This window comes from Salvia splendens, chromosome 15, assembly GCF_004379255.2.
Source record: "Salvia splendens isolate huo1 chromosome 15, SspV2, whole genome shotgun sequence".
Lineage (NCBI taxonomy): Eukaryota > Viridiplantae > Streptophyta > Magnoliopsida > Lamiales > Lamiaceae > Salvia > Salvia splendens.
The window spans coordinates 17,019,278-17,041,548 of record NC_056046.1 but is presented as its reverse complement, the minus strand read 5'-3'; the positions used below and the strand labels follow the sequence as shown (position 1 = coordinate 17,041,548).

The 22,271-nt window shown below is 42.6% G+C and overlaps 3 protein-coding genes across 3 annotated transcripts; all 3 read right to left on the bottom strand.

Moving 5' to 3' along the window:
* Positions 1-1,596: 1,596 nt before the first annotated feature.
* On the bottom strand, positions 1,597-3,248 carry LOC121767704 (protein POLYCHOME-like). Its single transcript, XM_042164030.1, has 3 exons — positions 3,116-3,248; positions 2,385-2,786; positions 1,597-2,258 (listed from the first exon to the last, which is right to left on the bottom strand). Exons 2-3 carry the CDS (start codon positions 2,772-2,774, stop codon positions 1,908-1,910), a joined length of 741 nt encoding a protein of 246 aa, XP_042019964.1. The 5' UTR covers positions 2,775-2,786; positions 3,116-3,248; the 3' UTR covers positions 1,597-1,907.
* A 6,432-nt stretch (positions 3,249-9,680) lies between these two features.
* Positions 9,681-11,252, bottom strand: LOC121767729 (ras-related protein RABA4d-like). Its single transcript, XM_042164057.1, has 2 exons — positions 10,600-11,252; positions 9,681-10,218 (listed from the first exon to the last, which is right to left on the bottom strand). The coding sequence occupies exons 1-2, from the start codon at positions 10,824-10,826 to the stop codon at positions 9,789-9,791; spliced, it is 657 nt and encodes a 218-aa protein (XP_042019991.1). The 5' UTR covers positions 10,827-11,252; the 3' UTR covers positions 9,681-9,788.
* A 41-nt stretch (positions 11,253-11,293) lies between these two features.
* Positions 11,294-13,401, bottom strand: LOC121767728 (receptor protein kinase-like protein ZAR1). Its single transcript, XM_042164055.1, has 2 exons — positions 11,912-13,401; positions 11,294-11,829 (listed from the first exon to the last, which is right to left on the bottom strand). Exons 1-2 carry the CDS (start codon positions 13,110-13,112, stop codon positions 11,321-11,323), a joined length of 1,710 nt encoding a protein of 569 aa, XP_042019989.1. The 5' UTR covers positions 13,113-13,401; the 3' UTR covers positions 11,294-11,320.
* Positions 13,402-22,271: the final 8,870 nt, after the last annotated feature.

The following is a 22,271-nucleotide window of genomic DNA, read 5'->3' as shown; positions in this document are numbered from 1 at the left end:
TCCGTCCTATTGTGAATGCCCTTATATGGTTATTTCATAAATAATAGGTTAGCTCTTGGGTCCATTGAAATATTAATATCTTACATATACAAATTACTATTTTCTTCTGATCATGTCATGACTTAACCATTTAAAATTATATTCAAGAAGATATAATTGAAAAGATATAATTAAAGTTTATAGGTTTTAAAGGTCATAACAAAAATTATATAATCGCTAAAATTGGAAAACAATTTTTTGGATTTCAAATATGAAAATATAGGGAGTGATCAATTGCTAACTAATTAGCAATCACAAATTAAGGCCAAATCATAGATATTAGATTAGGAGATCTAGTGGTTGAAATAATATCACATTGAATTATATTTTAAATTAAAAAATTATTAAATAAATATAAAGGGTATTAATATCAATTCTCTCTCATCAAAATCATCTTAAAACTTTAAATTTATGTAACTCTCTCGATTTAAATTACTTTTTCGTAAAAAATATATCAAATTAAAGATAATTTTATAAGGATTCCAACGATCTCTCAATTGCATATGTTTCGACGATGTTTGGGGGATGAAATTTGATCAATTATATTTTAATTTTCGTACATGTTGATAAGCATATTTTATCAATAAATGCAAAAAAATGTGAATATAGTGTATGCAAAATCTCAATATAATGTAGGTAAAATATCAATAAAACTGTGTTGATATTTTCTTGTACTTGTGTTGATATTCTGATGTCATATTGTTGATATTTGTAATACACTATGGTGATATAAAAAAACACCCACGAAAATTATCATATGATAACATAATGATGATATTACCATTTTATTGATATTTTGTCTACTATTTATTGAAATTTGTGAGCTTTAATCTCATCCACTCATTTCAAAATTTAAGGGTGTAAATTTAGTTTTAGTTTTGGACTAGGGTGTTTATAAGCATTAGGAGAGGACCCAATTATAGATCAATAAAAGTTGTAGTAATAGATTTTGTCATTAATATTATAGGAGTATTAAGAAATAGAAATCACTAATTAAATTAATATTGTTAAAGGACAAAATAGTAAATATTGGTACCTTTTATTTAAAATATTAATGAATAGACTTTATATGTGCTATCGTATACTAATTTGATAAGTTTAACTATATTTTTTTTTCATTTTTTATGAACTATTTTGAAAATATAATTGATAGATCAATAAAAGTTGTAGTAATAGATTTTATCATTACCTATTTTTCAGAGGATCAATAAATTCTGTATTTATTAAAGTGAGTGTGATTACTCAAACTCTAAACCTATTAATTAGATCAGAAGTATAAAAAGGAAATTACGTTAATTTTTGTGGCTATAATTGCAATTCAAAATAATAAATTTTGCATTCAAAAAATCGCTAATTCGTTCCCTTCCTTCTTTAAGTAAAAAAAAAGATAATCAAAAGAGAATGCATGAAAATGAATTGGTCTAAATTATTAAACATCTTAGAAACATAATGTTTAATGACTAAATTAAAAAACAGATCCGAACTCAAACTTTTCAATGACTATAAAAAAGGCATAATGTTTAAACCTTTTGAAGTTCAAATTTAGAAACATCTATATGTGTAAACATTCATGTTCTACAAAATAGGCACGAAGCCTTTATTTACATCTCTTTAGAATAGAATTCATATGATCTATGCTTCTCTCAAACTGAACCTAATCAGAAATAAATATGAAATGTGATTTTTGTAGCATGAGAAAAGCTACAAACATATCAACACAACTAGTATCCTGTCATCAAGAAATGACCCTACGAAAAAATCTCTCAAGAATTGGATCATCAGTTTATGATCAAAATCATTTGATCTCAACCTTGGTTGAGAGACCGAACGAGCTTTAATCGATTCCAAACGAGCTTTCCCTCTCAGGCTCAGCGCATAGACATCAAAGTCCGGACCCTTCTCTCCCTCTCTGCCCTCTTGGCAGATGGAGTCCTCTTCATCTTCTGGAGCTCCTCCATCACCACCCTCTCAACTACATCAATACTGTTCAATAGCTTCTTCTGCGGCGTCAAACAAGCTGCTGCATCTCCCCCCTCTTGATGCGTGATATCGAGCAATATCTTGGGAACTTTGCCTATGCTTCTTGGCCTATACAAAACCGGCGAAATCATAGCTTTGTTTTGCTCAAGATGAGCACTTGGCGTGCTAGGTTGAACACGAGCTGCTGTTTGTAAGCCTTCGCCACCTCCTCGTTGCTCTCTTCTTCTTCTTTCAAATGCCTACACAGGGAGAGAGGGAGAGAGAGTTTAAATCATAAGTAAAGTAATCCAGCATTTGAAACCACATTCACAATAACAATCAACTTAAAAAAGAAGGCGAAATGGAAATTCATTCATTCATTCTACCTTCACTACAGCAGTGATGTCATTGAGAGGCTTTCTGGGATACCAAGCTGGCAATGCACCTCCACGGCCACGGCTACTTCCCAAGTTCTCCGGCCCTGCCAGCCTTCCAAAGCGCCTTATACTCGTAGTACCAAAACCACCCACACGGCTACGACCACTCCCCACCAAATATGACAAGTTCTGAGGCGTAAATCTCGGGGATCCAGCATTGCCAGCCATCGTCGTATCTCTCCACCGGAATGGAGTCCTTGCATTCATCCCTTCCTCATTATCATCCACAAGAACAAAAGGTATCGGATTCCCCCTTCCAATATTCCTTGAAACTCGCCTTTGGCTGTAAGATGCTATGATGCTATCTTCCCTCGATAGCCGATCTCGTGACACAGCCATTTTGTCAAATACCTTCAACGCCAAATCAATTCGTATAATTAGATGCAAAAATATCAAGATCAATTCACAACAATGGGAAATCACATCTTATACCCAATCAAATTCACAAATCCGAGTATACCTACTTAAATCAAAACCGCATCAAACTTCTCAAGTAAATTCAAACCCTTTCCACAACAACAATGAACTAAAATTAACACTATGAATCAACCATCTCTGCTACAGGATGCACAAAAACTACATTAATTTTTCAGTGACTATTTCAACTACTTCATTTCCAACCTAAAACTGTCAATTTCCGAGCATGAAAATTTATCAAAAAGAAATTAGCATGTTAGTACCTTCGAAGGAAAGATCGGGTGAAATCGACGAGATTTCGGGATAGTAACGAGCAAAATCAACGGGAATTGATTTTGTGAAAGAGGTGAAATGGTGAGTATGAGAAATGAAAGAGGGGCGGCAATTTATACAGTAAAGTCGAAAATGAAGTGAAATTTGAAATTTAGAAATGGCGATGCCGATATTTTTCCGTTGAAATTCAAATTGGTTCAGAAGCGGTAGGTCAACTTTATTATAATTACCATTTTATCCATCCACCTTATATTACTTCTGCTTTAATTATAGTTTCATATACAATTAGTAACTTAATCATAGTGAGTAGAGAGTGAATTTAATTGAGAAACAGTAAATCTACACTAACTATGCTACGCTGGACACATTAATAGTCCATTTTATTCTAATCTGGTTTAAAAACTGTTGAATATTAGAAGTCTAAGACAAATTTTTTTGTGTGATTTTATATTCAATTTTATAAAATATCCATCGAATGGACTTCTAATAAATAGACAATAGTACTAGCATGTAGCCATGTACGTGTGTACTTAGAGCATCCTAGCCAAAGAGCATGAATGTGGGCTTGGGCCCACTTTTATTAATTTTTTACTCCCTACTCTTCCGTAAGAGCATGTTCAAAAGTCTCACCATTCTATTATTTAATTTAAATACTTCAATTACAAAAAACATTTCCACAATATTAAATGCATTAATAATACGCAAAATACTTTTACAAATTACTAATAAATTAAAAGTTACATAATTAACATCCTAAAAATTAAACATTACATAATTAAAATCCTAAAAATTGAGATTGGGAGAGTTGTTTGGTATAGTGTCATTTTTTGTGTTTGAAATGAGAGTATTTATAGATGAAAGTATGAATTTTGGGGTAAAAATAATGAAAAAATAAATTAAAAGTGTGGAAAAACGGATATATTTTATTAGGAAGTGTGAAAATTTTTTTTTATTAAATCTGAATTTTTCAAATTTTTAAAATTTTTTTTTTATAAAATGATAAACCAACGGCCAACCAGAGCATGTCACGTCGGCTACTCGTGCTCTTGCCGTTGGCACGGACGTGCTCTATGCATCGAGCAGGGTCGTATCGTTGCCAAGAGCACAACGGCGAGCAGGGGTCTGTTCTTGCCGACAGCACGGACGTCGTCCTTGCGCAAGAGCATCGATGGGCATGCTCTTAGATGTTAATTGACTCTCATCTTAATAACATACTCATACGTTTTCTCATATACGCGTGCCTAAGGGCACCCGCAACGCATTACGCGGGTGTCCAGTGTTCCGTCACGGGGGACGGGACGGCGGCGCCACGCGTTGCGGCGCCCCGTCTCATCCCCAGCCCGTCCCGATCTCGTCCCGTGTCCCGTCACGGCGTGACGAGTGACGAGCCGTCTCGCCACGCGCCGAGGCGATGTGGCTCGCTCAGGCGCCATGTGTGACGCCCACTCGCCGGCCCACGAGTGGTCATCGTCACGCTGACGCAATAAATCATTTTTTTATAAATTTGAATTTAAAAAATAAAAAATAAAAATTGTAAACGGTAATATTAACGTTTAATTATCCATTTTTTTATTTTTTTTTTATTTTTTTTACTCTATAAATACTCCTAATCCATCCTCATTTCACACACTTCTCTCCCCAAATCATCTTCATTTCCTTTCCAATTTTCATCTAACATACCACATCACAAAATGTCCGGCGGTGGCGGCTCCGGCGCGTGGGATCTCAACGCGTTCGACTACTGGGGAGCATATACAACACATTGGGTGGTTCCGGTTCGTCAACGCCGGGCACCCAGGGTTCGTCGACGCCGGGGGTACCAACCACCCAATTTTGACTTGGATGCATACGCCCGTTCCTCAGCCCCGCGGTATTCGCAGGGATTATCCCAGATTCGGGAGGATTATTCCGTTGAACCCACTCCGGGAGGAGGCCGAGACGGTGGAAGCTCCAGGGCAGAGGCGGAGGCGGGCGAGGAGGAGGAGGATCTAGGCAGGCATCCGTACAGCAGCAAAGAAACGATGACGGTGTACAATGCCTGGATCCGTGTTTCTTACGATCCCATCGTCGGGAATCAACAAAGCCGGAAGTGTTTCTGGGAAAAGGTCTCCGAGGCCTACCACCATATTAAGCCGAAAGGGTCCCGCCGCCGCACATATAAGATGCTTCGCGCTTACTTTGACCGAGTCGACAGAGAGGTTAAAAGATTCTGCGGCATCTACACGAACGAAACGGCTCAGTACCAAAGCGGATCCACGGGCGCCGACATTCTGAGGTCGGCTTTGCGCGTCTACCACGACGACACCGGCAAACAATTCAAATTTGTTGATGTTTGGCAGGTCGTCAAGGACGAGGAAAGGTGGGCCGGCGGTGTCCGCTCCAGCTCGAGCTCAACCTCCAAGCGCACGAAGCACACGGCGAGTGGCCAATACTCGTCTGGTGACGCCGGTGAGGGCAGCGGCGCACAAGAGGGTGCCTCACAGGAGGTTGAGGGCATGGCCGGGGATGCCGGGGGATCCTCCCATGGGCGCTGTCGGCCACAAGGGACCAAGGCGGCGAAGGCGGCTAGAGCGAGGAAGGGCCGAGGCTAATCAAGCCAGGCTGGCTACGGCTCGGGCTGGGGGGAGGCTCGAAATCCCTTATGACCATGTACATGACCGCCACAATGGCGGACACTTTCCGCTTTACGCCCGCCCAGTACCAAGCCTGGTGGAACGGAATTGTCTTTATGGCAGCCCAACTTGGCCTTCAGCCTCCTACCGGCTTTAGTGCACCTCCACCACCTTCGGGGGATGATTCGCCGGCGGAGTAGTTTTTTATTTTCTATAAAATTGTATTTTAAATTATGCCACGTTTATTTTTTTAGGATTTTAATTGTGTGTTTTTTTTTATTTTTTAACTTTTAAGTTGTATTTTTATTTTATGTTGTAATTTTATTTTATTGTTAATGAAGTGTGTTTTTTATTAATTGAATTTGTTGGAAAAAAAATAAAAAAATGAAATTGAATGAATAGTAATTTAAGGGACGGTTAAGGGACGGAGGGTTGCAGGTTCCGTCCCTTAGTTAAGGGATGGAGTAAAAAAATACAGTGGGGCCCGCAAATAGTGTTTTAAGAGACAGTTAAGGGACGGTATAGTGACACCGTTGTGGATGGCCTAAGCATGTTGATTGACTTGCAAATGACAACGTATCATATTGCATTACGCTTTTTAAATTTAGATAAAAAAAATTGCTACTACTCTCATTTTAATAGCACACTTATTCTTTTTTCATTAAATTTTTGTATACCTTTTTTCCTTACAAATACACAAAACTTCACAAAATATTATCCACCTTTATTCAAGAAATAATCCCAAACCCTCCCATGTATTTTGAAAACAATTTGAGAATTATATTCCATGTTAATTTTGAGTCGGCCCATATAGAGTCAACTTCTCTTTTTTTATGATTTAAAATGTGTAATTTTAATTTTTCAAAGTTTAAATTATTCCCTTTATCTCACAATAAGAGTCACATTTTTTCATTTTGGTTCATTTCATAATATGAGTCTTATTTACTTTATCATAATTGGTAAGTAGGTCTCACATACTACTAACCTACTTCAGTTACATTTTATTATAAACCAATACAAAAATTGGAGATTATATTCTACCAACTTTTTCAATCCACTATTCTTTACATTTCTTAAAACTTGTTTCTACACCAAATGTAACTTCTATTGTGGAACGGAGTGGGTATGTAGTTTAAGCTTTTAACAATATAAATTTATTACTATTTTTCATATTAAAATATTTAATCATAATTTATAAAAATAAAAAAGGTATAAGATATGGGTACTACAAAAAAATAAATGGAATAATATAAGTTATAAGAATGAAAGTGTTTTCGCACTAGTTATTTTGAAGCAAGTACAACGCTGCCGTGCAGGACAGCCGCGACACGAGCTCGCTCTTGCTTCTTGCACGCGAGCACCGCTCGCCGGAACGGACAGACGCACCCACTTGCCCCCCACCCCTGTGAGTAGGTGTTATTTTTATGCAGTTTTATTATTTAAAAAAATAAAAAAAAATTCAAAAACAAAATCCCACTTCACAAAATAGAGCCTTTTTATGACTGTTTTTCAATTTTTGTCAATTTTTTAATCCCCAAATCATCTATTAATACTGGCATTCAATACCCATTTTTTTACACATTTGGGCAAAATTCGGCAACGAGTAGTCGGTTCGAATAAAATTAAATTGTATTGGCTTGTATTTTTTATTTTCAGTATTTAAATTGTGCAATTTTAAATTCTTAGGATTAAAATTGTATAATTTTTAATTTTTCAGAAATTTGTAATGTCATTTTGGATTTTTTTAAAATAATTTTTATTATTAATGAAAAGTTTTTAGTAATGGTAGTTTTAAATTGAATAATAAAATATTGGGATTCATGAATGGTGAATGAACCTGCACACTTGGGCAAGAGTATGGTTGTGGGTGTTGTTCCTTAGCTAAGAGCAACGAATAAAATATAAGAGTGAACTACAAAAACAGTCCATAGACTATGCGTTTATCTCACCCTTAGATCCTGGACTTTCAAAATATCCCAAGACAACCCCGGACAAAGCATTTTTCTTGAAAATGGTCCTTTTCACTATTTTGGGTCGAAAATACCCTTTTAAGCATTTAGACAATTTGGTCTTTTTACACTTTTAACATTGTAAATTTGATATTATTTCAGTGATGTACTAAATCTGATATTATTTCAAAATTGTCATTCTTCATTCCCTTTACTATCCTTCACTTTGTTTATTTATTTCAATATTATATTTAATTTTATAAAATTAAATTTTAAATTTTAATTTTTAAATATCAATAAATTTTCAGAGATGATAAAATAATAAACTAATTTATATAATTTGAATTTGAATTATAAAATAATTTATATAATTTTCAGAGATTATTTAATATGTATTAATTAAATATAAATATTATACTGATTTAAAACATATGGAAAGGGAAATATTTGATTTGATTAGGTTCCCGTTATGTATATGGATGACAGAAACACTATTTTATTAAAAAGTTCTGTTGGTGTTGGCTTCAACGAAGATTATGAATGAATGAAGATAGTCTACTAATCACTGATGCGCACTGCCTACACCCAAATATCCTCATTTTCGTCCTGATATGTCTTTAAATTTTGTTAGGCCATCCACAATAGGAATAGCCCAGCAATAACCCAGCCATAGCCCAGCCACTGCCACATCATCAGCACTAAAAATCCTCCTACCACATCATAAATAGCCTAGCCATAGCCTAGCCACATCATAAATAGCCCAGCCACATCAATAGCCACATCACTAATAACAATTATATAAAATGACATAATTAACAATCACACAATATACGGAATTTAAATTACGAGACATATACGGGAAAAGTTTAATAATACTATTAAAATTTAAAAAAGTACAATAATTTAAAAAAAGTACATTAATTTTTAAAAAAAATACATTAATAAAAAAGAGTGACAATTCACTCCTCGTCTCCGTCGTCTTCGCCTCCGTCGCTGTCGCCTCCGTCGCCACCATCGCCGTCGCCTCCGCCGCCTACGCCGCTGCCGCCGCCACCGGTCTCCCTCCGTATAGCCTCCAACTCGTCCTGCAGGCTCATGAGCAAGGTTTGAAGCACGCTCTTCTCCACGGGATCCGTCGCCACCCGCCATTCGGCCATCGTCTTGATCAACTGAGCGCGCGTTTGGGCGCGAGCGAAGAATTTGAGCTCCTGGGTGGATTGGCCAAGGGGGGATGCCGACTGGACCTCCTGGGAAGCCCCGGCGTTCCCTCTCGCCGCCTGCTGAGCGCGCTTGCGCCCAATCGGGCGAGGTCGGCCACCGACCGAACGCGGCGTGGGGAACTCCTGCGTCGTCTCGGGGAGGTCGTGGGAACCTCCGCTGTACCTGACCCCATCCACTTCCCACAGGGATCGTCGGAGTTTGTGACCCGCTACTCCCGGAACTAGGCTCGTTGTTGAGATCCATTTCCCGTTGTTGATCTTGAACAGAAATTAAGATAGAGAGAGTACTCGTTAAAACAAGTGGTGCGAATGAAAATGACGAGCAAAGCGCGTATATATAGTGTTTCGGAAAAAAAAAATAATTTTCGCGCTAGGCGGTGCGCTGGGCAATCCGGGCGCTGCAATAGCGCCGAACGGACCGCCTAGCCGACCGCCCAGCCGACCGCCCAGCGCCACGCGACCGTCCAGCGCTGCGCGGTTTCTCTCTCCAATCGCCCGCTGGGCGGCTGCAATAGATCGCCCAGCGAACCGCCCAGCGCCGGCGCTCGGCTGGGCGGTCGCTGGGCGCCTATTGTGGATGGCCTTAAGCCTTTTAATACGAGGTTTGATATATTTTGATGTAGATAATTTTTTAAATGAACTTGTGTTTTTCTTCAACATAAAGAGAATTCGTAATTTCGTTTTAGTCATGTCTTTCGCTCTCTCTCATCAGTTGCAAAACTAAGAACAGATGGTTTGAGACAGAAGAAACTGCCTACATCAAAATATGCTCAATCATGCAACACCAGTTCTGTGAAATTGAACCACAAAAAAATAGACTAATCTAAACCAAAAAAGATGTGTACAATCACTGAGTAAAGATGAAGAAACAAGAAAACTTGGTCATGTGCAACAACCAGACTTAGACTGTGTCTCTCCTTGACCACTGACAATGATGGCAGTCCCCTTCAAAGATGAAGACTTCGAATATTCGCCATTGGCAGCCAGAGCTTTCTTGCTCACAATCCGATATATCTCCGTGAGAATGGTCATGAACGCACCCTCCACATTCGTTGCTTGAAGGGCTGACGTCTCCATGAAGTACAGATTCTCCCTCTCAGCAAACTCCTGCGCGTCCTCTGTGGGGACTGCTCGGAGTGTCCCTAAGTCGGATTTGTTCCCGATCAGCATTATCACGATGTTCTTGTCAGCGTGCCCTCTTAGCTCCTCCAGCCATCTCGCCATGTGATCGAAGGATTGGCGTTTTGCTATGTCGTATACCAGCATTGCACCAACCGCGCCTCTGTAGTATGCACTCGTCACTGCTCGATACCTACGATCATCGTTGCAGAGCCTTTTAAGTTTTAAGGTCCAAGAATATCATATCAAGTAGCATATTTTGCAGAAACTATAAATATACTTGTCTAAGAACTAGTGATTTGATTCTCTAAGCATCTATCTGTATATGCAGAGCCCTGATTCATCAAACAAATTTCATTCCATTCAAAGAACAGAACCTTAACATTTTGAAAATTGAATTTTAACATATACTCCTATATCCAATCCCTCACAAATTAACAGTAAGCATATCCACAATTCTTCATTCAAATTTCAGCTAAAACAGTGAATTATTGCACAAAACAACTAATAACAGAATAAAATCAAGATCCACTCAATCAATCTTTTGGTAAAAAAATTAGGGGAAGAATTTAACCTCTCTTGACCCGCAGTATCCCAAATCTGTGCCTTTACAGTTTTCTGATCGATGAGAAGTGACTTGGTTTGGAATTCAACCCCAATTGTGGCCTTCGATTCCAAGTTAAATTCATTCCTCGCAAACCTAGACAGCAACTGCGATTTCCCCACCGCGGAATCCCCTATCAACACGACCTTGAACACATAATCAATCTTCTGATTAAAATCCCCTCCAAAATTTGACATTGCCTTTCGATCCTCTCTTCCGATCAGATCATCACGATTTTTCACTGCGGAAACTTTGAAATTCGACGAAGATCAACAATAATCTCCCCTTCCAATGGATCATTCTCATATGCGAAAATCAACCGTTCTCATCCGGACCGTAAAATTTGTATAATTCTCCGGCTGACTGGAGTGAGTTTGGTGCGAAATTGAGTGGATCAATGATTTGAGATTAGGGTTCGACAGAGATTTCAATTGATGAATCGTTTAGTTTTTGTGTGAAAATTTGTGAGCTAGCTATGAACCAACGGCAACTGCGGGGCCCACTAAACGGTTTTCTTTAGCATACGATTTTACTCTTTTACCCTTCTTATACACAATATGTTCAGTTTCACATTAAATCTCATTTATAGGCAATCAAATGCTTAGTTTGAATTAGCCTTGAAATACTATTGAATATGCAATTTTTTTACGTGCATACGAATTTGTTAGCATATAGGGAAAAAAAGGAGAGATCAACTAATTTTATCATCCAATTTGATGCAATCAAGGCTAAAAGAAACCATTCTCATCTTTGGTCTCAACTCAGGATCTATCTCACTGCAGCTCAGCGCAATGTGAAACATTGCGACGATCTGTGGCTTGGCCCGGATCTCATGCATGAGAGACGGGTCTATGATCTCCGACAACGGCCTCTCCTCGCGAAAGACCCTCCTCACGAGGCCCTCAACCCCCCCACCTTCGCTCTCTTGCAGCCGCCCCGTTAGAATCTCCAGCAGCACGACCCCAAAGGAGTAAACGTCGCATTTCTGAGTGGACTTTCCGCCTGCCAATGAAGTTGCAACGAGGCGAGGTAGGCCGAACCCGGAGATGTAGGGCTTGAGGTCGCGGTCGAGGAGGATCTTCGATGTCTTGATGCTGCCGTGGACGTGTTTTCGGCTTTCGTGGATGTGCATTAGGCCTCTGGCTGCCCCCTGGGCTATCCCGAGCCTTGCAGCCCATGACAATGGAGTGATGCCACTTCCTACATAAAAAAATTATCCAATATTTTCACAAATGAAAATGTTTATAATTTGAAAATTGAAAGAGAGAGATTCAATTCTCACCATGTAAAGCATTGTGTAAGCTTCCATTCCCAACAAATTGAGAAACAAGCAATTTCTCATCACTCGCATAGTAATAGGCCTTGAGCCTCACAATGTTGGGATGCTTCACCTTCGCAATCGCCTCGAAATCCTTCATCCGCCACGCCCTGGTCTCGCCCGACCCCTCGCCCAGCCGCCTCACTGCAGCCACGACCGGCTCCCGACCCGACCCGCCCGGGACCACAACTTTATACACTATCCCATTCCTACCCTTCCCCAAAACATAAGCCGAAGCCCTCAACAAATCCTCCAACTCCAAACCAAAACCTTCATCCACAACCACGAATTTACCCTTTTGCCCCTTCTCTCTCTCCGCTTTCTCTCTCACCATTTTCTCCTCCTCCATCTTCCTCCTCTTCTTCATCAACCACACTGAAACAAACACCATCCCCATCGCCGCCACGGAAACACCACAGATTACAGAAACCGTCGTCGCCATCCCGCTTTTCATCTTCGCCTTCTCACTTGCAGGCAACCCGTTTGAGGAAACGCCAGGTTTGATTGGATTCCGATTTTGCCTCTCTGCACACAACGTGGTCGACGGAAATCCGCAAAGAAGAGGGTTTCCAGAAAACGCGGTTGGGCCCTGATTCAGCAGCGACCCAACCTGAGGAATCTCTCCGGTGAGATTATTCCGCCGCAAATCGAGGCTTACCGTCATCGGAAGCCGCCCCAAACTCGCCGGAATCGAACCGGAAAATGAATTGCACGATAAATTCAACGTCCCCCTCAAATTCCCCAAGTTGCTCAGCCCTTCAGGGAGGGAGCCACTGAAATTGTTCGACGAAATGTCGAGGTGAACAAGGCTTTGAAGATTGGTTATCTGTTGCGGCAGAGGTCCGCTGAAATTGTTCTGCGAGAGATCGAGAGAAGAGAGAAATGCAAGCGCGCCGATTTCTGATGGAACGTAGCCCTTGAGATAGTTGCCGGAGAGTGAAATGGAGGTGACTCTGTCGTGGGTTTCGTCGCAGATGATCCCAGCCCATTTGCAAGGGGATAAATCGGAGTAGGACCATGAAACGACAGCGTTTCTGGGGTCTTCTGAGATTGCGGATTTCAGCGCTAGAAGCGCGAGGGCGTCTGAGCTCAATGAGGAAGTGAGAGAGATGCAGACAGAGATAGTGAAGCAGCAAATGAGCCTCAGCAAGGTTTCAATGCTCATTTTTTCTAGTGTGTGAAGACGTAAAGATTCAATTTTTTTGTTGTGGGGTGGTGAAAGATTCAATCTTTTTAACGAGTGTGGTGGAGATAATGGGATACTGATCGTGATATGTTTCGGCGAAGGAGCTTGCAGAGAGAGATGTTTGGATAGAAAGGAATTGGGATTTGTATGGATATTTTCGAGGCAATATAGATGCTAAATTTGAATTTTGTTGACCAAGCCTAAAAAGCTTAAAATTATTTAAAAAAAATGAATTGAATATTAAAAATGTTATTACTACTTCTAGTAGTATTGTATCCAACAAAGCTTAAACCATATGTTTTACAAGAACGAATACATTATTATGAATAATATATTAATATAGTTTGCTCACTTTATAAAACACATTTGGGCGAAATTTGGCCACGAGTAGTGGGTTTTTTTTAATTTTATGAATTTAATTATGTAATTTTTAATTTTTAGAATTTTAATTATGTAATTTTTAATTTTTTAGTAATTAATAATAGTATTTTGGGTATTTTTAATGCATTTTAATATTGTGGAAATTTTTTTATTTAAATTGAATAATAGAATGGTGGGACCCTTTAACATGTTCTTACAGAAGAGCATGAATGTGGTGTTGTGCTCTTGCCAAAGAACAGAAAGTAAAAAATGAATAAAAGTGGGTCTGTGTCCACATCCATGCTATTTGGCAAGAGCATGCATGAGGAGCCAAAGAGCATGGATGGGATGCTCTTACCATCTCGTGAGTAAACTTAAATTACCACTTTACCAATCACTTCCTGTAAAACCATCTGCAACGCTGTCTCTTATCCGTACCTTAACTGTCTCTTAAATTACTATTCTTGGGTCTCACTGTACTTTTTACTCCATCTCTTAACTAAGAGACAGAACCTGCAACCCTCCATCTCTTATCCGTCTCTTAACCATCTCTTAAATTACTATTCATTCATTTTCATTTTTTATTTTTATTTCCAACAAATTTAATTAATAAAAACACATTTCATTAAATAAAATAAATTTACAACATAAAATTCTTTAAAAAATAAAAAAAACATAATTAAAAATCCTAAAAAATGAAAAATACTTAATTTAATTTCTTCCGCTCACTCTCACTAAATTCAAAATCTTTAAAGCTCAAAGAAGCAGAAGAACGGCGATGATGTGCGTCTACCGGTTGCCAAATGTTGCCCAAATGTGCTCAATTAGATCATCTTGGAGTTGGGCGTGGGCGGTAGAGTCACGTGTCCTTGCTCAAATAGACAATCGTTCTTATATAGACGGATGCACTCTACTGAGAGACGGACTACTTGCGGTAGAGCTTCCGGGGGCTTCAGGGTCGAACCAGTTTCCCGCCTCAGGTCCTTCGTCTTGAACAATCATGTTGTGCAAGATTATGCATGTATACATGATGTCGACCATACTCTACATAAACCACGTATGAGCCGGGGCTTTGATAATGTTGAAGCGCGCTTGGAGAACCCTGAACGCCCTCTCCACATCCTTGAGAGCAGCCTCATACTTCTGCGCAAAAAGAGCCTGCTTTGCGTTCACAGGCCTGCTGCATGTCTTCACGAAGGTTGGCCACTTCGGGTAGATGCTGTCGGCAAGATAGTACTCCATTTTATACCGCCGGTTGTTAGCGATGAAGTTGATGGCCGACGCTTTAAAACTTCGGCGAAAAGGTCGGATTGGTGGAGCACGTTTACGTCATTGTTTGATCCGGGGCCCCGAAGTACGCATGCCAGATCCATAGTCGGTAGTCGGCAACGACCTCGAGTATAACGGTGGGGTAGGTGCCTTTGTGGCCGCTCGTGTACGACCCCCTCCACGTCACAAGACAATTCTTCCATTGCCAGTGCATGCAAATCGACGCTGCCAAGCATCTCGGGGAATCCGTGCACTTCTTCGTGAAGGTTGAGGAGAAACTGGCAATTTGTCGTGCTTGGCTTCCGGAGAAATTCGTCGGTAAAGGCTGCCCGGATGCCTTTGCAGAATTGGATCAAACACATTCTCCCAGTGCTTTCTCCAATGTGAAGGTATTCATCGAACACATCCGCCGTTTGTCCAGTCGCAAGCTGACGGATTGCTGTAGTACATATCTGCAGCGTCGTGTGGCTGGGACGGCCGACGGCGTCGAACCTTTCTTGGAAGAACTCTTCCCGAGCTGCCAATGTATTTGCAATGTGGAGAAATAGCGGTTTCCGCATGCGGAACCGGCGACGGAAGTAGGTATCTCCCCAAACCGGGTTATCGCAGAAGTAGTCGCGTACTAACCTTGCGGCAACTTCCTCCCGGTTACGATGGATGTAAGTTCGGGAGCGTCTTTGGGGCGGCGCGGCTTCCTCCGCCTTCCGGCGTCGATCTTCTTCAAGTGATTCTTCCATTATTCGACGCAGTTGCTCATATAGATTCATTAGATCGATTAACTTTGGGGGAAGAATAAAAGAGTTGATTTGAGATGAAAATTGGAGTGGAAAGAGAGATGATTTGAGAAGAATAGATGTGTGTTTGTGTGTAAAATGAGGATGAAATATGAGTATTTATAGAGTAAAAAAATGGGAAAACGGTCGAAAATTGGTAATATTACCGTTTTCGAATTTTAAATTTTTTATTAAATAAATCATTTTTAAAAAATAATTTATTGCGTCAGCGTGACGAAACCCACTCGCGGGCCGTCGAGTGGGCGTCACGTGATGGGGTACGTACTAAACAAGCCCAATAGCAGTGACAGCTCGGCCAGCCCAAAGCCCAAGAGTTCAGTTCGGCATTACCAAAGAGTTCGGCCTCAGCCTACAGCTCGGTAAAAGCCAACCAATCAAGCTCTGCTCTCAGGTCGGCATCAAGCTCTACTCTCAGATCGGCAACCAAAGCAGTTCGGTCTCGGTATTCGACCGAACAAGGAGTTAGTGGACCCATACCGGATGTCCAACACACCCACTACCACGTGATGTCAGTTCAGGCCACGATCGTAGGCCATGACCTACGCTTCACCCACGATCTTAGGCCATAACCTACACGACATCCACGACTTAGGGTGGTGACGCAAGCCATGATCTGAGTTCATTATATAAATAGAACTTAGATCTGATAGAAGAGGTTAGAATCTCTCTAGAGAAATAATCATATAGCAAGTCTGTGTTGTAAGCTGTAATTCGCAGATCAAGCAATACAAACCTGCCCCCATTTCTCCCCGTGGACGTAGATTTACCTCAGTAAATCGAACCACGTAAAATTCTCTGTGTCGTAATTTATTTTTACGTGCTTTTACTAACATCAAAAATTCGCGGAATCATCACTGGCGCCGTCTGTGGGAACCAGAGAACAAAATTTGTGATAAAGCGAATTTTTGATCCATTTTTTCCACCCAAAAAATGCATACCAGATCGCAGAGTACCCGCATTCCTGCCCGGGAGAACCAGGAGGAAGCCAATCCATCCCATAGGTCTGGAAAACGGCCTAGGGATAAATCTACCACCCGTTCTCATGGCGGAGGAACAAGCCGCTCCAAAAGCCGTCACACCGAGTCTTCCCAGCAGCCCGATTTGAACGAGGCTGTCAAGCTGTTTTTGGCTGAAAAGCAGGAGGAATTCTTAACCTTCCTGCAAAAAAGCCAAAAGCAGCCGGAGGCGAAAACGGCGGATTCTCCCTCTCCCTCCATACGAGACAGTCACTACCGCAGTAGTGTCATGTCTTCCAGGAGAGAGAATCCTCGGTACCGGAATCACAGGAGAACTCCAACTCCTCCATACCGAAGAGATGTCGGGTTCGCCATGTACGGAGCATTGAGGACTCCGTTCTCGGACGATATTACCCGAACTTCCTTACCACAGAACTACCGAACTCCGTCGATAACCTATGACGGACTCGTGGATCCTCATGATTTCTTGGGACGCTATCAATATAACATGGCGAACCAGGGTCTCAACGAGGTCCACATGTGCAAGCTGTTTCCCGAGCTGCTTATCGGGAACGCAAGAAGGTGGTTCGATAGCCTCCCCCAAGGCAGCATTAGATCCTACCGAGATCTAATGGATGCTTTCCACAGGAGGTTCTTTCAGAAAGCGGAAGCCCGGATTACTTCGGCTCAGCTGCTTTCTATACGTCAAGGTCGCGACGAAAAGATCAGCGACTTCCTGACGAGATTCCATAAGGAATGCCTACAAGTAGATAATCTCAATGATCTACTTATCATTTCGGCATTCCAAAATGGAATCCTGCCCGGAGCTCTCTACAGAAAGCTCGTGGAGTGCGGTCCGCAAACAGCTCAAGAGATGTGGGACATTGCGGACAAGTTTTCTCGTGCCGATGAGGCAGACCGTCGAAAACGGTCTTTAGACAGCTCATCTAGAGAAGACAAAAAGAAGCCCGGTCATAGCGATCAGAGGCATCCTCGCCGAACACCTTCTCCACTAAAGGAGAGATAGCGGTCATCCGAGGTGATCGAAAAAGAGCAAGTGTGTTCGCAGATTGCGCTTAAAAGTGCCGAGCAATCAGTTCGGCACCATCAAGCATAGCAATCACAGCAGCCGGAATCAGAGGCCGGCGAAATGACCGAAGTCACACCGGAGCCGAACTCGATGGTGTACGGCACTGAAGCCGTGATTCGGTTGAGATCGGCATATCCAGTCCCCGAACTCAATTTCTCCTCAGAAATGAATGGTGACGGACTGAGAGCCGAACTAGATCTTGCCGAAGAAAGAAGAGAATTGGCCTGCCTAAAAGCAGCCAAGTACAAGGAGCAAGTAGCCCGGTATTACAACCAAAGGGTGAAGAAGCTGCAATTTCAAGTGGGAGATCTCGTCTTGAGAAACAACGAAGTAAGCCGAGCAGAAAAGCTGGGCGAACTCGAACCCACATAGGAAGGTCCATATCGGGTGTCAGAAGTCCTCGGCAAAGGGTCTTACAAATTGACTCACGCGTCAGGAGCACAAGTACCCCGAACATGGTACGTTTCCAACCTCAAAAAGTTCCATTTGTAAGAGACAGTCCGGTCAGTCAGTCTTATGTGTTTTCTTTGTTTTTTACTTGTTCTTGTCTCTACGTGCGTTGTGTCTGTCTATGTGAGTGTCGTCTCTTACAAATAAAACTGAGGTATCTCGTTCTTCAAAGGCTGATCCCCTTTTTAGAACATACAAGCCAACGATTGTGCGTCAAAGCTTCTAAAGAGGATACAAGACCACAATTCAGCTTAAACAAGCAGTTCGTCTGAAACGAGCTGCAACAAGCCCACGATTGTGTGTCAAAGCTTCTAAAGAGGATACAAGACCACAATTCAGCTTAAACAAGCAGTTCGTCTGAAACGAGCTGCAACAAGCCCACGATTGTGTGTCAAAGCTTCTAAAGAGGATACAAGACCACAATTCAGCTTAAACAAGCAGTTCGTCTGAAACGAGCTGCAACAAGCCCACGATTGTGTGTCAAAGCTTCTAAAGAGGATACAAGACCACAATTCTGCTTAAGAATCAAGCACTTCGTCTGAAACGAACTGCAACAAAAGTCCGATTCTCGCGATAAAACTTGCCTGAATTAGGACAAGGGAAAGTCCAATCCACGCGATAAAACTCGCCGAATTAGGACGACCAAGTTCGGTCAAAGCAGTTTACCTCATAAGACCGAGGACGACCATGTCTAGTCAAAGAGGTTTACTGCATAAGACCACTTCGGTTAACTGGGAAAGTCCGATCCACGCGATAAAACTCGCCGAATTAGGACAAGGGAAAGTTCGATCCCGGCGACGAAAATCGCCAAATTAGAACACAAAGACGAGTCCGGTCAAAGATGTTTATTTCATCAGACCAAAGACGAGTCCGGTCAAAGATGTTTATTTCATCAGACCAAAGACGAGTCCGGTCTAAGATGTTTATTTCATCAGACACAAAGACGAGTCCGGTCTAAGATGTTTATTTCATCAGACCAAAGACGAGTCCGGTCAAAGATGTTTATTTCATCAGACCAAGGACCAAGTCCGGTCAAAGAAGTTTACTTCATAAGACCGAGGACAAGTACGATGAAATTTTTCGCTAAGCTGTAAATACAGTGTTAGAAGCGAAAACAAAATTTCATTTATCAAATCTTGTTCGGCATACAACTCCGCTACCCTACAAAATGGCGTTACGCTATTACAAAGGACTATTCTACTGTCCAGGGTTGCTGAAGTTAAGCCACCTATCTGCAAAATCCTCTGGAAGCCGAGTTCGGTTGTTCCGAGCAGATGAAGAATAAGCAGGTCGACGAGATGCTATCCTCGACCCAACGCCTCTTCCCCGAGCCCGAGAAGTCCTAACACCTCGGCGATGAAGAGTCTCTGCAATAAGCATCTGCTGATCTTGCTCGCTCATAGTCACAACTCCTCGGCGAATTTCAGTCCGTCCCCGTCTTGACGATTCCGGTTGCTCCTGAGCCCGTTCTCGTCTTGACATTTCCGGCTGTTCCGGAGTTCGTTGTTGGCTGGGAGTAGGATTTTGAACAAGGGAACCAGAGGTTTGATCTGGAGTGCGAGCATCTGTTGGCACGATATGCCGAAGGAATCTTTCTATGGAGGGGCGCCGAGAAAGAACAATGTCGTACCGAGAAGCCCAGCGCCGTAATGATTTCACAACTTGTTGGCAAGCCGAGCTCTCCAGCGCATTGTTCCTCCGGAGTACAAGATATTCCTCCCACAGTTCGTCGACTCGACTCTGAACATCTGAGATGGTCAATCCCCCGCGCACACGGATGTAATCCTCGTACGCAGTCCTCTCAGCAATGGTCGTATTCAGCTCGGCCTCCAGATCCTTCTTATCGGACTCTAAGTCCTTATTATCGGCCTCCAGCTTCACTGAACGAGCCAGAAGCTCGTCATTCTTCGTCTGATCGGCTATAGCTCTTCTCTCAGCTTCGTCTAAAGCCGAAGAGTACAGCCGTTTCCAGTGAAGTATCTCCATCTCCTTGAGTACAAAGCAGCTATATTAGTTCGGCAGCTGTACCGAGCAGATAGTAAAATACAACAGGAATAAAGGCGAGTACGAAAAGCTATACGAAGACAAATGTAGAGAATTTTTCATTCACAAGGAAAATTTTTTACACTAGGGCTTCAAGGCCATTTTACAAGGAAGAAACTAGACTAAGAGAAGGGAGACGAAATCATACTCCGCCAGCTTCGTCTCCGGCTCCTCGGTCTGGTACAGCTTCCTTCTCCTGGGCTACCTCAGCCTCGGCCTCGCCTCCTGCCGGCCTCGCCTCCGCCTCCTGATCGGCTTCCTTCTCCGGATGCCCGGCCCGCTCGACTTCGGCCTCCAGCTCCGGCGGCTCGGCCTCACCCTCTCCGTTGTAAGTCGAAGCGGGTGAAACGGGTCCCACGGAGGCAAAGATAGCCTCCAGGTTCTCGTCCCGATCAGCTCGACAACTCCGGACTCGGTCTGCAGAAAGCAGGACCGAGGATGAAGCGAGCTCCTCAAGGAGCGGCAGATTCTGAAGCCGAGCAGCTATCTCTCGGCTGTACAGAGGCAGCACGACGTCGGGCCCCTGCTCGCCCTTATCGGCAATTAGCCTTACCAGACTACCGACAAAGGCCGAGAACTGGCTGCTCAAAAAGAGTCTCTCCGTGTAGGCACGGAGACCCTCTCCTTGGGCAACCACGGCGGCAGCATCCCTCCGTTTCGTCTGCTCTCGCTGGATGACGAGCTGGTTTTTGGCAAACTGAGCTTCATCCTGGGCCGAAATCCTAGCAGCCCTGGCTTTCTCAAAGTTTGCCTCAGCCTGCTCGGCCCGGTGACAAGCAGCCGCCAATTTCCTCTGCATCTCGGCATAGTCGTTGGACGCTTTGGAGAGTTCGACGGCGACGAGCTTGGAGAGCATATCATTCCTCTGAAAATGGATAAGGAAAAAAGTTAACAGAGGGCACCAAAAATACAAGACAGAAGCCAAGCCAAGGAATCAAGAAGACAATTCACCTCGGCGAAGTCCGTGGGCCATAAAAATGGCTCACAGATATGCTCCGAAGGAGGCGCCAAGACCACGTCTTTCTCTGGCGCCCTTGGGGGCTTCTGGGTCTTCCCCTTCTTGCTTGCCGAAGTCGACTCCGGCTTCTTTGGATCCGAAGAGGTCTTTTGCCTCTTCGGATTCTTCTCGGCATCAGGCGCCGAGCTGGTACCCTTCTCTCTCTCCGGCTCCACAAGCTCGGAGGACTTTCTGATAGCCTTATTCAACATGAACACTGCCAAAAAGCAAGAAAGCAAAGTCAGATTTTCTTCGTTAAAGCAGTAGAGCATAAAGATAAAGAGAAATCCTCACCCTCGGCCTCTTCGTCCGAAGACGAGATGTCGAACACGACGTCGCCCTTGACGAGCTCAGACTCCGTGTATTGTTTCCTAACTATGGGAATCTTGTTGAGCTCGCCATCGAGCTCGTCCAACGGTTCAGGCCGAGGGTGACGGATAACGGACTCCGGCCCTCTCCAGGGAAAACTAGGAGCCGCGGTCCTATCATAGTAGAAGAAGCGATTTTGCCACTTCGGCCACTTCGTTTTACAAAAGGCCCTAAAGGGCTGTAAAGGGATCAAGTAAAACCAAGACCCCTTCCTCTTAAATTGAAAGAATTTAAGGATCGCCTTCAAAGACAAATCCCTTCCTAACCTACGGAGTTCGGCAGCGAAGGCCGACAAGTGCCTCCAAGAGTTCGGAGTCACCTGGCCTAAAGGAAGCTGAAAAAAATCTAGTAAATCTATAAAGGCAGAAGGGAGGGGGAAACGAAGCCCGCATTCTAAGCAGGCCTCGTACACGGTGACGTAACCCTCCGGCGGGGAGTCAGCCCTGTGATCACCGTCAGGTACCACCGCCTTCCCCCCAGGAAAAGAGTATTTTTCGTAAAGGGATATCACAGTATCCTTACTCAAGATACTGTGAAAATACTCTACGGTCTTCTCCCCGGATTCTTTCCGGCTAGAAGACCCCTTACCCCCTTTCCTAACGCTACCCGACTCCGAAGAAGAAGAAGAAGACATTTTTCTTACTTTTTGAAGGTGAAGGTAGTCTGAAGAAATTTTTGAAAGCGGAAGGAAATTTTTCACGCAGAAGATAGAGAGTGCAGAAGAAGCCAATAGCAAAGGTGTTCAAATGATGAAGAAAGACGGTATTTATCAGATTTGGAAAAGATTTCAAATCATCGCACCGTTTCATA

Coding starts and splice junctions, on each gene's coding strand:
- LOC121767704 (XM_042164030.1), bottom strand. CDS start 2,774: ATGGCTGTGTCACGAGATCGGCTATCGAGGGAAGATAGCATCATAGCA. Junction 2,259..2,384: donor ACATCACTGCTGTAGTGAAG/GTAGAATGAATG, acceptor CTCCCTGTGTAG/GCATTTGAAAGAAGAAGAAG.
- LOC121767728 (XM_042164055.1), bottom strand. CDS start 13,112: ATGAGCATTGAAACCTTGCTGAGGCTCATTTGCTGCTTCACTATCTCT. Junction 11,830..11,911: donor CTTACACAATGCTTTACATG/GTGAGAATTGAA, acceptor TTTTTTATGTAG/GAAGTGGCATCACTCCATTG.
- LOC121767729 (XM_042164057.1), bottom strand. CDS start 10,826: ATGTCAAATTTTGGAGGGGATTTTAATCAGAAGATTGATTATGTGTTC. Junction 10,219..10,599: donor GATACTGCGGGTCAAGAGAG/GTTAAATTCTTC, acceptor CGATGATCGTAG/GTATCGAGCAGTGACGAGTG.